At 46.4% G+C, this 14,737-nt stretch overlaps 1 protein-coding gene across 6 annotated transcripts in view; it reads right to left on the bottom strand.

Moving 5' to 3' along the window:
- Nucleotides 1-14,737, bottom strand: part of ABLIM3 (actin binding LIM protein family member 3) — a 103,282-nt gene that overhangs the window by 21,018 nt on the left and 67,527 nt on the right. For all 6 annotated transcript variants that reach the window (XR_012489830.1, XR_012489832.1, XR_012489831.1 and 3 more), the window contains exons 9-10: nt 4,079-4,137; nt 1,796-1,867 (exon numbers count right to left, since the gene is read on the bottom strand). Coding sequence is in view for 1 of the 6 variants with exons in the window: in XM_019734351.2 (XP_019589910.1) it covers nt 1,796-1,867; nt 4,079-4,137 (131 nt within the window). In the remaining 5 variants the exon portion in view is untranslated. The remainder of the gene's footprint in view (nt 1-1,795; nt 1,868-4,078; nt 4,138-14,737) is intronic.

Here is a 14,737-nt window from a genome sequence, read left to right as displayed (position 1 = left end):
AGTGCCGAAGCCGCCAGCTAGAGGGCACAATGGCAGGTGTCCCCAGCTGCTGTTGCTCACGTGTAGTCGAGCTGCTTCTCACAGGGGCAACTCCACGAGCTGCCTCCAGGATTCGGGGTGAACATCGCTAGGCCTCCTAGTTTCACAAAGGTTAGCAAGGCCCCGTAGCGGCACCAGGGAGACCAGCAGGGATGAAGGGCATCACACACTGCTGCGCTGTGTGTCCGGAGTTGATACCTGGGTAACGCTCGCCTGGAGACAGGCTCACTCTCGTCGGTCATCTTCTCGTGGTGCAGGCCCTGAAACTAAGCTCATTAATCCTGCTGTGGTCCGGCCCCAAGAGAATGACACCAGGGGGACTGTCATTCTCCTGTTCTGGTCAGTACAGCCGAGTCGCTGTCTTTTGCGGGAGCCACGTGGCAGTACAGACCGACATTGAAGCGGCAGTCAGTGATTACTCTTACTTCACTTTCTTCATTTGCCCAGAGGAAGAGAGGGGTGGCAACAGTCCTGTCCATGGGCATTATCCAGAGCTCAAGGAAGAAACTGGATGTGGGTTTGGAGTAAAATAGTGATCTCGTCACGATGGGCAGGGCCCACTCAGGGCTGGCTGGTTGGAGGCTGGTCTCTAGAGCTTCTTATTAGGGTTTCAAGCTCTAGACCATTCCCCCGATGTTTCTGGTCTTTTCGCTCCTTTGACTTGAGGAAGGGCTGGAACAGTCTGAGGGAGCCAGGTGGAGGTTTGCTTCCTGCCCGTCCTCTCCTTGGCTCCTCGTGGTCCTCTCTGGTCCTCCCCACCTCATTTACCACTTGTGTGTATCGCTCAGGTTTCAGCTTAAATGTTTCTTCATCAGATTCTCCTCCTACTTGGTCCTAGACGGTCAGGTCCCTCTGTTCACCTGCAGTACCGTCACAGCGCCCTGAACTGTTTCTCCCTAGCACGTAACAGAAGTGCAACCGAGGAGCCATGGGATTATGTCGTCCACGCTGTGCAGCAGCTGGTGCCGCTCACCATCATCTCTCCAGAGCAGAGCAGAGCAGAGCAGAGCGCTGGCCGTGTGGACGCTCAGCAAGTGCTTGTTGACTGAATGAACGAGTGAGTCAAGTACAGATCCAAGGGACCTCTGGGGTCATCTGACTCAACTCCTGTCCCTTCTGCCACATGCCTGGCAATGATGAGTGTCTCTGTGTTTGAATGCCTCTGGGAACGGGCGCTCAGACACATGCACGAGGCTGACTCCATCCCCGGACTTCTCATGTGATTAGAAAGTTCTCTAAGTTTGCAAGTCCTTTATGGCCGTGTTTCCACATTCACATGGCTTCTTCCTCCTTTCTGCCTCTTCATCACATACCACTGTCTCCACATTGACATCCCACCCAATACCACTCTGAATACCACTCTGATTCCACATTTGTATCTTGCCCTTGTCTCAGTTATGTAATGGGGAAGGACGTGCATTGCACTGGTTTCAGAGGTTATCAAGGGCGCTTGCCGTGGTTGCACTTTCTTTCTTGTGCTCCCACTAAACTCCATATTGTCCCTGTTACTCTGTGTTTACTAATCTGTGTGCTCCCTGAGGGCAGGGCCCAGGTCCTCCCTGTCCTCCCCGGACAGCCCTCCCCCTGTATCCTCAGGACCTAGCACAGAGCCTAGCACATGACAGGCCACACTCGATATCAGCAGATATCAGTTGGATGACAACCTGACAGCTGTCTTTGGCTGTCCTTAGAAACTCTTTAGATTCCAGGCTGGGGGACAAGAAAGTCCTCTTGGTGTCTGAAAAGTGATACATACGCAGATGACTCGGTTGGGTGACCCAATGCTGGATCCAGGGGGTGAGATGGACGTTTCAGACGTACGCCGGTGCTGTGGGAGAGACAAAGACAGAAGGGGTGAGGAGCTGCATCTCTGACGTGGTGGGGAGAGGGAGACGGGTATAGAATGCAGCTCTTCAGGGAACATTAGCAATAGTATTAAAAGCACTCTCTGGCTATTTCTGTACTTTATTTTCTGCCTTTTAAATCATTGTCTGCGTGTGAACGAAATAAAAAATGCACAGGACTTCAGGCTGTTGGAGTGGATATGGATTTGTTTTTTACATATTTGCAATTGGCCCTTTAGATTGGAAGTTACTCATAAAACTTCATTTTCGGTCACTTTGGTCAATAATGCATTTGCTTTAAACAAATAACATTGGTTAGTACTCATTTCCTAGCAGTTTGTTTATACAAAATATAAAACTTGGTTACACTTCATGTAATTGTACAATATACTGATTCTTTATAGTATGTCCATTGCAAATTGACATCAACCTAAGTGATGAACTTAAAAAAAACAATCTCTAAACAGCAGCAGTGATGGATCCGTGGCTCCCTTAGAGAACAAGTGTGCCAACGTTGGTGCAGCTCAGAGAGTGGCAGCGCGTTGTGGCTAAAACGAAAACATACTGGGAACCTAGAACCACTAGTGAACGATGTGATTTTAGGGATCTCGAATTCGCGATCTGTAAAATGAAAGGGCTGTTCTTAGGGATTGCTAACCTCCCTTTCATATCGCTCATCCGACAATTGAAAGCATTCTACGTGGGGCTGTATAGAAGTGTTTCCAACACTGTGGTTTGTGAGTCAGTGTGGCTCTGAGGAGATGAATTTAGGTGGCACATTTGATGATACTGAGACGTAGAGTGAGAGAGTAAAACTCACAATTCTGTTTTAACCCTCTTAGATCAAGGACGAAGTCTTAATTTGGTGCTAATACATTTCAGCAACTTTCTTGACAATTGTTAATTACCCAACATCATGCCCTCCTTCCCTTTAAACAAGGAGAGTGCAGGCAACATGATCTAGCTAGAATTTCTAAGATTTACTCTTAAGAATGATTTCATTTTCATCAAATTTATTTTATGGTTACTTTCTATTTACAGCAAGTAATACTGGTTTTCTACTTGGTTGCATACAGTTTTATTTTAAAATTAGTTAAGTAAAAAGTAGCGAGCTGATTTAAAGAAAAAGAAACATTCTGTGTCTAACGATACAGGTGGCACACAGACATGGCAGAAAGCATCAGGGTTGTAGAAAGATAACTGAAATTTGGGAAAGGCCGCCGAGAGGAAGTTGAGGAAGAAAAGGACAAGTAAGGTCTTAACACCTTAAAAGGGAGAGGCCTTGGAAGAAACAAGGGGGGAAAAAACACATTACGGCTCAAAAATAATTATGCATCAATAGACCAGCTTTTTCGCAAAATTTGCATTAGGTGAAGGATATGGCACAGGAGATAACCTTTAACCAGCTGGTCAGAAACCGTACACATGGGTTTTTGTTGTTGAAATGCTAGCAGGTAAATTTTAATAGAGTCCTAAGGGACCAAGTTGATACCTAGCGTGCCAGAGTGTGGAGGCACACTGGAGATCATTGAGTACCCTCAACACACACCCCAGGTATCCCCTCCAAAGCATCAAGCACCCAGGAGTGCAGTCCTTGGATCAAGAACCCTGAGTCACATGACTTCCTGGTACTTGTCAGAGCACAGGAACGCAGAGGGACACAGGGCTTCAGCTGGTCCAGCGTGTGCCTGGAGACTGGCTGTGCTTCTTCTGCCTGGCTGCATTACTGTGGGCAAATCACCGCCCTCTTTAGATCTTGGTTTTTTCATAAGCAAAGCAAAGATAAAGGTCCTTGCCCCACCTGCCCCATGGAATTAAAGAAATCAAACCAGACAGTGGCTGTGAAGATGCTTTGCAAACTCTCAATTCCTATGACAGCACTGACTCTTATTAAGTAATGACTTCAGGCCGGAGTGCGTCCGAGAGGCTGCCATCTTGGTAAGCAATGGTTAGGGAACAGCCTTGCCCCAGCAACACTTAAACACTCACAATAATACATTGTTGTACGTAGTTTTGAACGTGCTCTCACATGCAACGTCTTAATCTCCTCAGATGGGTGTCACCATTAAGGAAATCCAAGCATACAGGCACACATTTGGGCACGTGCACACTAAGGAATGACTCTCTGCTAAAGCACAGGGCCCCCAACCTGTGGCAGAAAGTAGCTGGGCTGGTGTCACTACCAGCTTGCTTACCTTTAACTTCTTCTCTGCCCGGGCTGCCTGTTTGCAGATGGGGTGCCAAACCTCAGAACCTAAGGGGCCAGGAAGAGAACAAAGGCTCAGACCTCTCACACCGCCCAGCATTCCGAGTCTCCCCACCACCCACCACTTACTCCCCCCCACAGCTTACGTGCTGTCCCTTGTACAACCAGGAGGACCCCCTGCTTTTCCCAGCTCTCTGCTGCTGCTACATCGATTCCATCAGCCACACATTCTTCCTGCCTGTCCAAATCCGACCCATTCCTCAAGGTCCATGTCTCACATGACATCTTCTTGCAAACTTCCTTACCTTCCGGCTGGGAGTGACTTCTCTCTCCTCTGTGATCCATAGTTCTTTGTATCTCTCTCAATACATACAGCCTTAAATCACAGTAGCTTGTGGATTGATGACCCCATGTGAATTAAGAGCTCCTTCTGGGCAGGAGCCGAGCTTTATTCATGGCTGGATCTCCCTCCGCATCCAGCGTGGGACTTTGCTCTTAGTGGAGGCTCCGTACACATTTGTGGGGTGAATAGATGAGTGGATGATTGGTGGTGAGTGACACATAGCAGGTGGTCAATAAATATATGTTGAATGAGTGGCAGTGGAGGTGAAATCGAGTGACAAACCGTGGTGAACGCCAGCCTTCCTTTCTCTTCAAAGACTTACGACAGTCATCAGAGCTATCACATTTAAGGGGAGGAAGTGTCACGATATATATTCTGCCTAAGAGCACTGTCCTGACCTGCTAATTCCTACGAGACTACAGACTCTTCCAATCTCGTATACTGTGAATGCCCACATTTTCGTGTGGGTGGGAATCCAGTTGGCCCACCCCTAACTGAGAGGCCAATTTGGAAAGGCATGAGCAACAGGTGGCTGGTCACATGTTGAAAAGGAGCCCCATCTAGTGCACATTCCCCAAAGAAGGGACAGGTGTCTTGGATTAGAAGAAAAAATAGGACCATATTATCCCTCTGGTGCCATTCCTCTTGTAAGCAGCCCTAAAAGGAAAGGAGCCAGCAAATGGCTGGATTCCTGTGCACCCAGATGGCATCTGTTTGTCTGACTTTGTTTTTAGGATCTACTTGCCATTATGGTTTGTTGCCTGGAACCCGTGGGACGGGAGTCCTGGCTAAGCGACGGGGTGGTGGAAGGTTGGACAGTTAGGCAGAAAGCACGTTGAAGAGCGGATGGGCCTGGAGAACAGAGCCCTGGGTTCTGGTCTCTGCTCGGCCGGCCCCTAACACCTCCTCTCGGTGGGTCCCAGTTGCTTCATCTGAATAACGAGGGTGTCCCTAACGATGCCACAGGAATGTAATTCCTTCTCTGTGAAGTGCAATGGCTCGCAGAGCCCAGCAGAGGGACTCTGGGTCTGTGGGTCGATCCAGCAACCTCAGGGTGTGTCCACCACCAAGTGGTGGGTGGGGATCCTTGCTTTGGGGAACCTTAGAGAGAGCATTTCCGGGTTCTCTCTGAGTTGCTGCCGAATCCACAGGGAGTTGTTTATCACTGTGGTTCTGGCAGGAAACACATGTTACAGGTCACTGTAGGAAATGAAATGGGTGAGATAGACACAGATGTTTAAGAAGGTCATGAGATTAAGTGAAAGAGGCATAGGAAAGGTAAAAAAGGTTGGTCAGAAGTTGTCATGGAGGGAAATGATGTGCATAGGGAGGGGGTCAGATGAGATGGTCTCTCCATGCCATTGACGTATCTGTTCTGAAATCAAGCTGAGCTACAAATGGCTTCCGCACGCTGCATGCAAGAAAGTAGATTTATATAAGAAGTGAGGGGGGAGGATCAAAAGGGAGAAAGAAAATATAATTAGAAAGGAAAGAAATCAGAAGTTTGGAGTTGGCAGTATATCATTTACATTAAAGAGGGAAGGAATTTGTTGGTCATTAGCAATAAATTTAGATAAATGAAGATAAGAGAAGATGATTTGTTCATGAAGACCCCTCTGAAATATGGTCTGCTGAGCCTCTGCCATTAGTCAATAGCTCAACAACGTGACATTGACAGAAAGGCAACATCCAGAGGGAAGGAGGTTATGCTGTTCTGTGGCATTATCCCCAGAGCCGAAGACACATCTGGCTCATGTGTGTTTAATAAAGAATTGAATGAATGACTGGTTGGATCCCACCTTTGTATTTAAAAAAAAGACCCAGAGCGATATGTACGCAGAGGATGATGGTAACCAGGATGGAGAGGGGACCCAAAATTAGGACATAAGGCAGAGTCTTCACCATGGAGAAGAGAAGACATAACAGAAGGGTGAAGAGGGTTTTTTAAAAATATATATTAATATGTCTCTGTGGGAAGAAGGGTTAACTCATGCATCACGTCTTATAAAGTAGAATATGGACCAAAGGCAGAAGTTACAGGGAAGGGAAATTTAACTTCCAAAGATTGAATTGGCTCATTCTGCAAGTGAGCTCCCTGTCCCTGGAAGTATTTAAGTGCACATCGGGTGGGTAAATGCTCAGCGGGTATATTGTCGAGGAGATGCATCACGTGGTAGTTACACTCTCGGACATTTACTATCCCACCCAACGATGGAGATTCTATGTTTCCGTCTTAATAGTCTTCTCTGTGTAGAAAAAATAATTATTTGCCTCTGTCCAATGATCTGGACTAGAATGTAAGTTCTTTAAGGAGTGGGATTCATTATCTGTCTTATCTACAGATATAACTGCAGGGACTGCAAATTCTTAATTAATACTCACTGAGTAAATGAATCAACAAAAGATACATGATATTCTATTTTAGGCCAGTTGAATTCTGTAAACTGGGCTCAGAGATTAGGACAAGTGGTAGAATCTAGACTGATTTGACAGCTATGGTACAGTTTCAGATTGGGCGTTATAAGAATATTCACTAGCTTGAGGTTTGTTGAAGTGTGACTTGTGGGTCACCTGTGTTGCAGTCTGGTAAAATGCAGATTCCTGGGTCCCCAGAAGAGCCCCTGAAGTCAATTTCCTGGAGATGAGGCCTGGGAATCTGTGATTTTAACAAGCTCCGAAGTGATTTCTAACTCTAAATTGGAGAACCGCAGGGCTAAATACCAGTTAACACTCCAATTTTGTTCCCTTGGAACGTCATGGGATAAAGAAGTAAAGTTTGTAAGACAGGACTCTTTAACTTCTTGTAAAAATTCAACATATTTTGCTTGTTACACTCCTGGTTTCCACAAGTCATACTCTCATCCTCTGAGACTGTCACCTAGAATTCCAGGTTCTGCGTTAAAACCTCCTGTAAAGGTTATGGAAGTGAAGGATCACCGATTTCTGTATCAGCTGACTCAGAGACAGATCTAAATCTCCCAAACTCCCTCAGCCGGGTGTTAAGGCTGTTTTTAATCCTTAGCAGAGTCAGCATTTAGTCATAACTGAATGGTCATCGCACTCCCCACGCCTGTAACATTTTGGACTTATTTAATGTTTGGGAACCCACCCACCTCTCTGCTGGATCTTGAAATTCAATTTTCCAACTCTTTTTTTTTGTTTTGCATTAGTGGAGATTTGAATGCCAAAGCCAGAGCTGCGGCATAGTCTTCCAGAATACCCAGCCGGGGTTGCAAATAGAGCAGTGACAGAAGCTGCCCCACCAAACATTCTGTTTGGGCAGCACGGCGTTTTCTTAAGTATTTTTGAATAGGAATGCTTTAAGCCCCGCAGGTGGCAGTGACCCTCCCTGCTGCCTGCCACCCAGCCCTTCTCACTCATTTAAGCAGTTTAAGCCGCCAGTTTTCAACCCCTGATCCCAGCCAGAGTGTTCTCTTACGGGAGGTTTCTTCTCCAAATTTCTCTTGACCACAGTAGGGTGCGGTTTCTGAATTCTGCCTTGATGTTGGCAGCACTACCTTGTGACACAGACTTGCTAGGACCTTGGAAGGAATGGCTCCTTTAAAGTCCCGCAGATAAACAAGTAGGGTATATCTGCAGAACGGAGTGTTACTCAGCCCTGAAAAGGAAGGAAGCACTGGTACATGGTACAACAGGAATCCAGAAAACATTACACTAAGTGGAAGAAGCCAGACACAAAAGGCCACATAGTATATGGTTCCATCTATATGAAATACCCCAAATAGGTACATCTAGAGAAAGCAGACTGGTGGTTGCTGGAGCCTCAGGGAGGGGGAATGGGAAGCAAATGCTTACTGGGTATGGGGTGTCCTTTTGGGGTGATGAAGATGCTTTGGAAGTAGATAGAGGTGGTGGTTGCACAGCAGTGTGAATGTACTAAAAGCTACTCGGTTGTACATTTAAAGATGATTAATTTTATGTTACATGAATTTTACTTCAATAAAAAGATCTCTGCTACACCTGCCCCCCCACTAGAAGGTAGACCAGTTCTGTAGACCATGGGGGTACCCTTCACTTGTTACTAAAGGTTCCACTCTCAGCAGGAGGGGGAAGAGTGAGCCCTGCTGTTGAATCTGACATGTAATAACAACAATGTCATCACTGGTATAGTCTTGGGCACTCGGAAATCTTCACCACGTATCAGGCCACCTATGCATTACTTAATGTAATATTCTTATGGGGTTCGAATCCTGGGCACATCACTTATTAGCCACATCATCTAGCGCAAGTCAGTTACCTCTCTGTGCCTCACTTTCCCCATCTATAAAATGGGTATGATAATAGTACTTGCCTCACAGGTTTGTTGTGAAGATTAATGAGTTAATACAGTAGTACCCCCTTATCTGTGGTTTTACTTTCTGCAGTTTCAGTTACCTGAGTTCAACCATGCTCCGAAAATATTAAGTGTAAAATTCCAGAAATAAACAATGCGTACGTTTTAAATTGCGTGTCATTCTGAGTCTTGTGATGAAATCTCGTGCTGTCCCACTCAATCCCGCTCAGAATGTGAATCATCCCTTTGTCCAGCATATCTACGTTGTATACACTACATGCCCATTAGTCACTTAGTAGCCGTCTTGGTTATCAGATCAAGTGTCATAGTAATTCAGTGCTTGTGTTCAGGTCACCCTATTTTACTTCATAACGGCCCCAAAGCACAAGAGTAGTGATACTGGCAATTCAGATATGCCACAGAGAAGCCGTCAAGTGCTTCCTTTAAGTGAAAAGGGGAAAGTGCTCTACTTAATAAGGCCTTTTGTCACCTTGCATTGTCTCAAAAATAAGAAGGGTGAGTACAGCACAGGGAGAGACCACATTCACATAACTTGTATTACAGTAATTGTTGTTATAATTGTTCTCTTTTATTTTTTACTTATTGTGATTAATCTCTTACTATGTTTACTATATAAAGTTTATCATAGGTTTGCACGTATAGGAAAAAACATAGCATATATAGGGTTCAGTAGTATTTGCGATTGCAGGCATCCGCTGGGCATCTGGGAACGTATGCTCCGCAGACAAGGGGGGGCCACTGTACACGTAGAGCACTTAGGCGAGTGTCTGCCTGGAGTAGTTGTTATTTTCTCCCTCCCCACCAGAAAGAAAATCTGTTTGCCAGGGTGCAGTCTGGGTTAGGGGAAAGGAGTAAGGAGAGACTTGCAGGGGGGCGGGTAGTGTTTACTCTTCTACCCCGGGCGCTGGGGTCCGGGTGAGCGAGGGGCATGCAGTAAGCAGAGGGCTGGCTGTACAGGTGGAGCCACGAAGCAGAAGCCTGGCTTGGCTGCCAGCGTGCCCTTCTGGGAGGCTGGGCTTGTGCCCAGGGACAAAAGCAGCTCAGGAGAAGTGGAGAAGACCAATTTGCCTGGAGCTGACATGGTCAAGTGGGCTTGAAGCTTAACAAAGAGGTTGAGGGACCAATGTGCTTAGCTTTCATGAAGCTGGTTACCACGGAGGGTATCAAGTGGGGTGAGGAATGGAGAATGGCAGTACTGAGGTACAGAGTAATTCACAGGAAATAATAACTGCTGAATAACAGGCCAGTAATTAAAATGGGTTGAGTGCTTAGTATGTGTTAGACACTAAGCATTTTAATTATTCTTATAACTAATATATAGAGAGTGCGTGTGCCAGGCCTAATGCTACACACTTTATAACAATAGTAATTAACTAAAAAATAATAATGATAACTAATAATGAGAGTAAAAAATGATTAATAACGATAACATTTATGAGCACATACGCATATGCTGAGCCCTCTGCTAAGTGTTATTAATAAAGATGATAATCTTGACAATAGGCAGCATTTATTAGTGCGTGGCGTCATGGGGAATAGCCCTTTCTACATTCCTGGGTGTTGATCATGAGCTCAGACTGGCAGAGCTGGCGGGGCCAGGATCTACGCTAAGCCTATACCATGCATTCACACTTTTAATCCTCACAACAGCTGGGTGAGGTGGGGCCTATTGTTATCCCTGTTTTCAGATGGGGAAATTGGGGTTTAGGGAGCTTAGATGTCTTGCCCACCTGTCTGTTGCTGTCTCCCCACCCTGACCTGGGTGTGTTGGGCATGTGACAAAGTCAGGCTCCTTGGAGTGGCTCCAGGACTTCTCTGCTGACCCTTGGCGGGAATGCTGCCCCTCCGTGCCTGTAGTTGCCAGGGGCTGGCTGTGATCTCCTTTCCCTGACACGGAGGCAGCCAGTCTGGGGTGGGAGAGGGTGAGGCCACACACAGAAAGCAGCAGGGAGAAGAACCACCCGCTGCCGTCCGCCTGTGGGCCCCTCAACCCAGCTGTGCTGTTCCCAGACGCGCTTCAGTTCTGTGAGCTGATCAATCCTCTTTTGCGTAATGTAGTTTGAGTTGAGTTTCTGCCACCTAAAAAGTCCAGACTAATAAAACATCTCATTGAGCTAAAAATATGAGCATCTGACAAGTTCTTGACTTGCCTGGCGGGCAATTTTGTTTGCCAGAAAATAGAGGAAGCAACCAGGGAAATTGCTACTCTGGACCTAATTCTGACCAACATGGACAGATTGGCTGGTGAAGTGGATGTGACATGTAACTAGGGAGAAAATGGCCACGTTGTCTTGAGTTGGTGGCGACTTGAGAGGAGCAAGTTGGGAACAGAATCTAAAATACAAACTTGAAACTACTAACTACGCTGTACTGTCTATAGGATTCAAGATGTTTGGTAACCCTAAAAATCTAAAAAAAATTGCAGCTCATCAAACATTAACACGCACTCTATTTAAAATGAAATACGCTTAGTAGAGTCAGACTTTAGGAAATATCAATTTAGCACAGTAGCAGGATATGTTTGAAAAATCTAAAATTATGTAGCAGGATTGGGGAAACATAAGATTTAAAGTTTTTAAGCATAACTCCTACAACCTAAGCTGTCAGTAGAGTGAGCCAATTTAAAATAACGTTAAACTACTAAATTATAGCAACCAATATTATGTTAGTGCCTTTTAAAGTGTGGTTTGATGAAATGTGTCGATTACCACTGAGGGCTGGTGTCCCACAATCCAAAACAATGAGGGGCACCTTTCCTGAACAGCTATTACGTAGCTCAGGGCACCTCTTATACGGTACTTGTCAGAGGACAGTGAGGCCTCAGCTCAATGCAGTCCCAGCTGTGCCAGGAAGATATACCTCCTGGTACCAAGACCTTGTAGCATCTGAACTACAAAAAAAAAAAAAAAAAAGGAAAAAAAAAAAAAAGGGATCTGAAATAGACTCCGTTATACAAGAGAAGGGTGTGGTGTAATTATCAAAGCAAGCTTGCAGGGCTCTGTTTTAGATTGCATTAACACAGAATTAAGGACTTTCACTTTATTTTGGGCCATGGACACCTCTGAAAATTTGATGAAAACTACAGACCCTCTCCTTAAAGAAACATACCTACATGCAAACTTTGGCAAGCAATTTCAGGGGATACATGAATTCAGAAGGCCACTTTGAACCAACCTCAGGTTAAGAATTCAAACAATAAATGAAAGAACACTGCCTTAAACAAACCCTACCAAGACAGACTAGCTAACCGTGGCCCAGGGACATAACCTCTCTAAACTTTCTTTTTCCCTAAAATGCAGATATCAATGACTTTTGGTTCATAAGGTTGTGACGATAAGATGGGATATTGCATTTAAAACTTTTAGTACCATGCTTGGCACATAGTAAGTACTCAGTAAACATCAGCTGATGACATTTTATTTATATGTCTATTATTATTCTTGGCAGGACCTATAATTTGTTGTTGTTACTTATTATTACTATGAGCAGGACCTGTAATTCCTTAGCAGGCAGTTTGTCTTAGGATTTCATAAATGATTTCCTGTCTGGTGGGTTTAGTTAAACACGAGTATACACGTGACGACAGGGACCTGTGTAAAAGTGTGCAGCTGAAGTCCTGTGTTTCCAGTGTTATTCGCTGTCTCAGGTTCTCACAACAGGGGGGTATTTATTGTAGACAGAAGGAGAGGGAAAAAAAGTCTTATCTTTCCTTTTTCCTGGGTACAGGCACATTTAGAACAAGGGCAAAATCTATCTCATGAAACACATTTTGGATTTAGAAAAACTCCCACTGGCCCAGCAACTGTAACCTTTGTCATTTCAGTGTAAGTTTTGCCCTGCACTAGCAGCATTTGGCTGTCATTTTGCTACACAAAATCAGTGACCTAAATCCCTGGTGCAGCCCAAATGAAGGGTTTGGACAACAAACAGATTACAAATCTGGCAGCTTTGTAAAAACAGTGAAAAGGCTGAATGCACAACAGAACTGAAATAAAAGAAAACTTGCCCTTGTCTCCTGGGGCTTTGGAAGTTCTCATCCAGACAGACGTCAGACTTCTCTCAATTAGAGCCCATCAGAAAGCCATCACACAGCAATTAGAACACAAACTGGCCCAAAGGACCTCCCGAGACCCCCGCTGTCAGTACCATGCATTCTGTCCAGTGAGGCTGGGTTATACACTTTGCAGGCTTCCTCACACTCTCTCCGGTATGTTGCTTTGTGGGGCACTTAGCACCCTCACTTTCATCTCCCCTGAATATTCATGAGGACCTTGTGGAGCATGCTTGCTCTCTGAGCGCCAGGTATGGGGGCCTGCCTCAGTCTCTCCACCACGCAATGCTTCCTCCTGCCGTGGGCCTTTGCACCTGCCATTCTCTCTGCCTCCACAATCCTCCCTCCCTCTTCACCCTCCCACCTCCTCCTCACTTTCAAGATCTTGACTAGATCAGGAGCCTTATAACACGCTCCACTGTTCCCAAACTTCCCCTTCACAGCTTGTCATTGAATCTCTGCACTTCTGTCGCTCTCCCACTCCTGATAGTAAACTCCACCCCAGAAGCAAGCACCCCTGCCTCATTCATTTCTGACTGCTCTGCACATCAGAGATCCATAGAGCAGCGCCTCCGTGTGAATGGATGAGTGAAAGACAGCACAGTTATCCTCGTTTTATAGGTGAAGGAAGAGACCCAGGGAAGGACATCGCTTCTCAAGGTCACAGCCCATTAGTGGAAGTGCTGACCCTTGAACCCAGCACTCCGGGCTGTAAGCCAGTTCTCACCACTCCTGTGCTGCCTGGGAGGACAGTTTTCCTGCCATTCCTGGGGAATATCACTTGAGTTCTGGTGCCCCCGCCCAGGGAAGGTGACCAAGGCATCCACAGGCCCACTCTCAGTGGTAGCGGAAGCCCCCGGTTGGCTGCCACCCCAAGACGCCTACAGCTCGAGTCAGCATGACTAACATTGGGCTTGGTCCCCTCATTCCAGGATCACTCAGCGTCTCTCAAGGCAGATCCTCGAAGGGCCTGCAATTACTCCCACTCTCCCAGGAGCCAGGAGGGTAGGGATGGGGATAATTAGGGAGAAGGGCGACAGGCCCTTCTTCATCACCAAGAATATCTCCCAGCTCCCGGAGGCATTTGTGCGCTAGGTTTGATTGTGGGTTCTCTCCTGATCACAGAGCTGTTCACTCCATCGCTGAACTCTTGCAGCATTCTGTGACGTTCTGGTCAGAAGCAGGGCTCAGCAGATACTGAGACTTGAGGATGGGAGCCCCACGAGGGCAGCGCACCTCTCTGACTTGCTTACCACAGCGTCTCTAGTTGTTAGGACAGCACCGGGCACACAGGCAATGCTCCATGGGTATTTGTTAAATGAATGAACTGAAAATGTACCTTGTGTCTGGGACTTACTATAGTTCTGTATTACAGGGACTGTTAAAAGCCCATTTGACAGGCTAGGCAACTAAGGGTCAGAGAGTGAAGAGAACTCACCCAAGGTCAAAACTGAGTAAGCAGTGGAGCCAGGATTGAAAGTAGCAAATGGGGAAAGATTAGGATTGGGAATTCAGGCAGGAAGGGAAAGAGGTTGATGATTCTGGAGATGGGAAGGTAAGGGCAGTTTCAACACAAGAAAATGTGTTCACCAGGGAACAAACGGGGAGACGAACACCATGCAACGCATTTTCAAACCAAGTGCAAAGTCTAGATTCCCAAGGTGGTCAGGGTCCGTGAAGACATTGTGTGGTTGGTGGAGATGCCCATGGGCTTCCCTGTGCGTCACAGGAACCGCTTCGGAGCCCAGGCACCGAGCGATGGATGCTCCCGTGAAGGGGGGGTTCTGGTCTTTGCAGGGACCTGCGTGGCATGCAGGACCTGGGTCCCAGGAGGTGAGGTGCAGAGAGCCCTGGAGTGGGAGTCATAGTCCAGGCCTGCTCTGCCCCTGCATGTTCTGGTTCTCACACATCTCTCCTCTCTGGGCCTCACTTTTCCCAC

This window comes from Rhinolophus sinicus, linkage group LG10, assembly GCF_036562045.2.
Source record: "Rhinolophus sinicus isolate RSC01 linkage group LG10, ASM3656204v1, whole genome shotgun sequence".
Lineage (NCBI taxonomy): Eukaryota > Metazoa > Chordata > Mammalia > Chiroptera > Rhinolophidae > Rhinolophus > Rhinolophus sinicus.
Note: the sequence above shows the minus strand (reverse complement) of the source record. Positions and strands in the feature narration are given on the sequence as shown.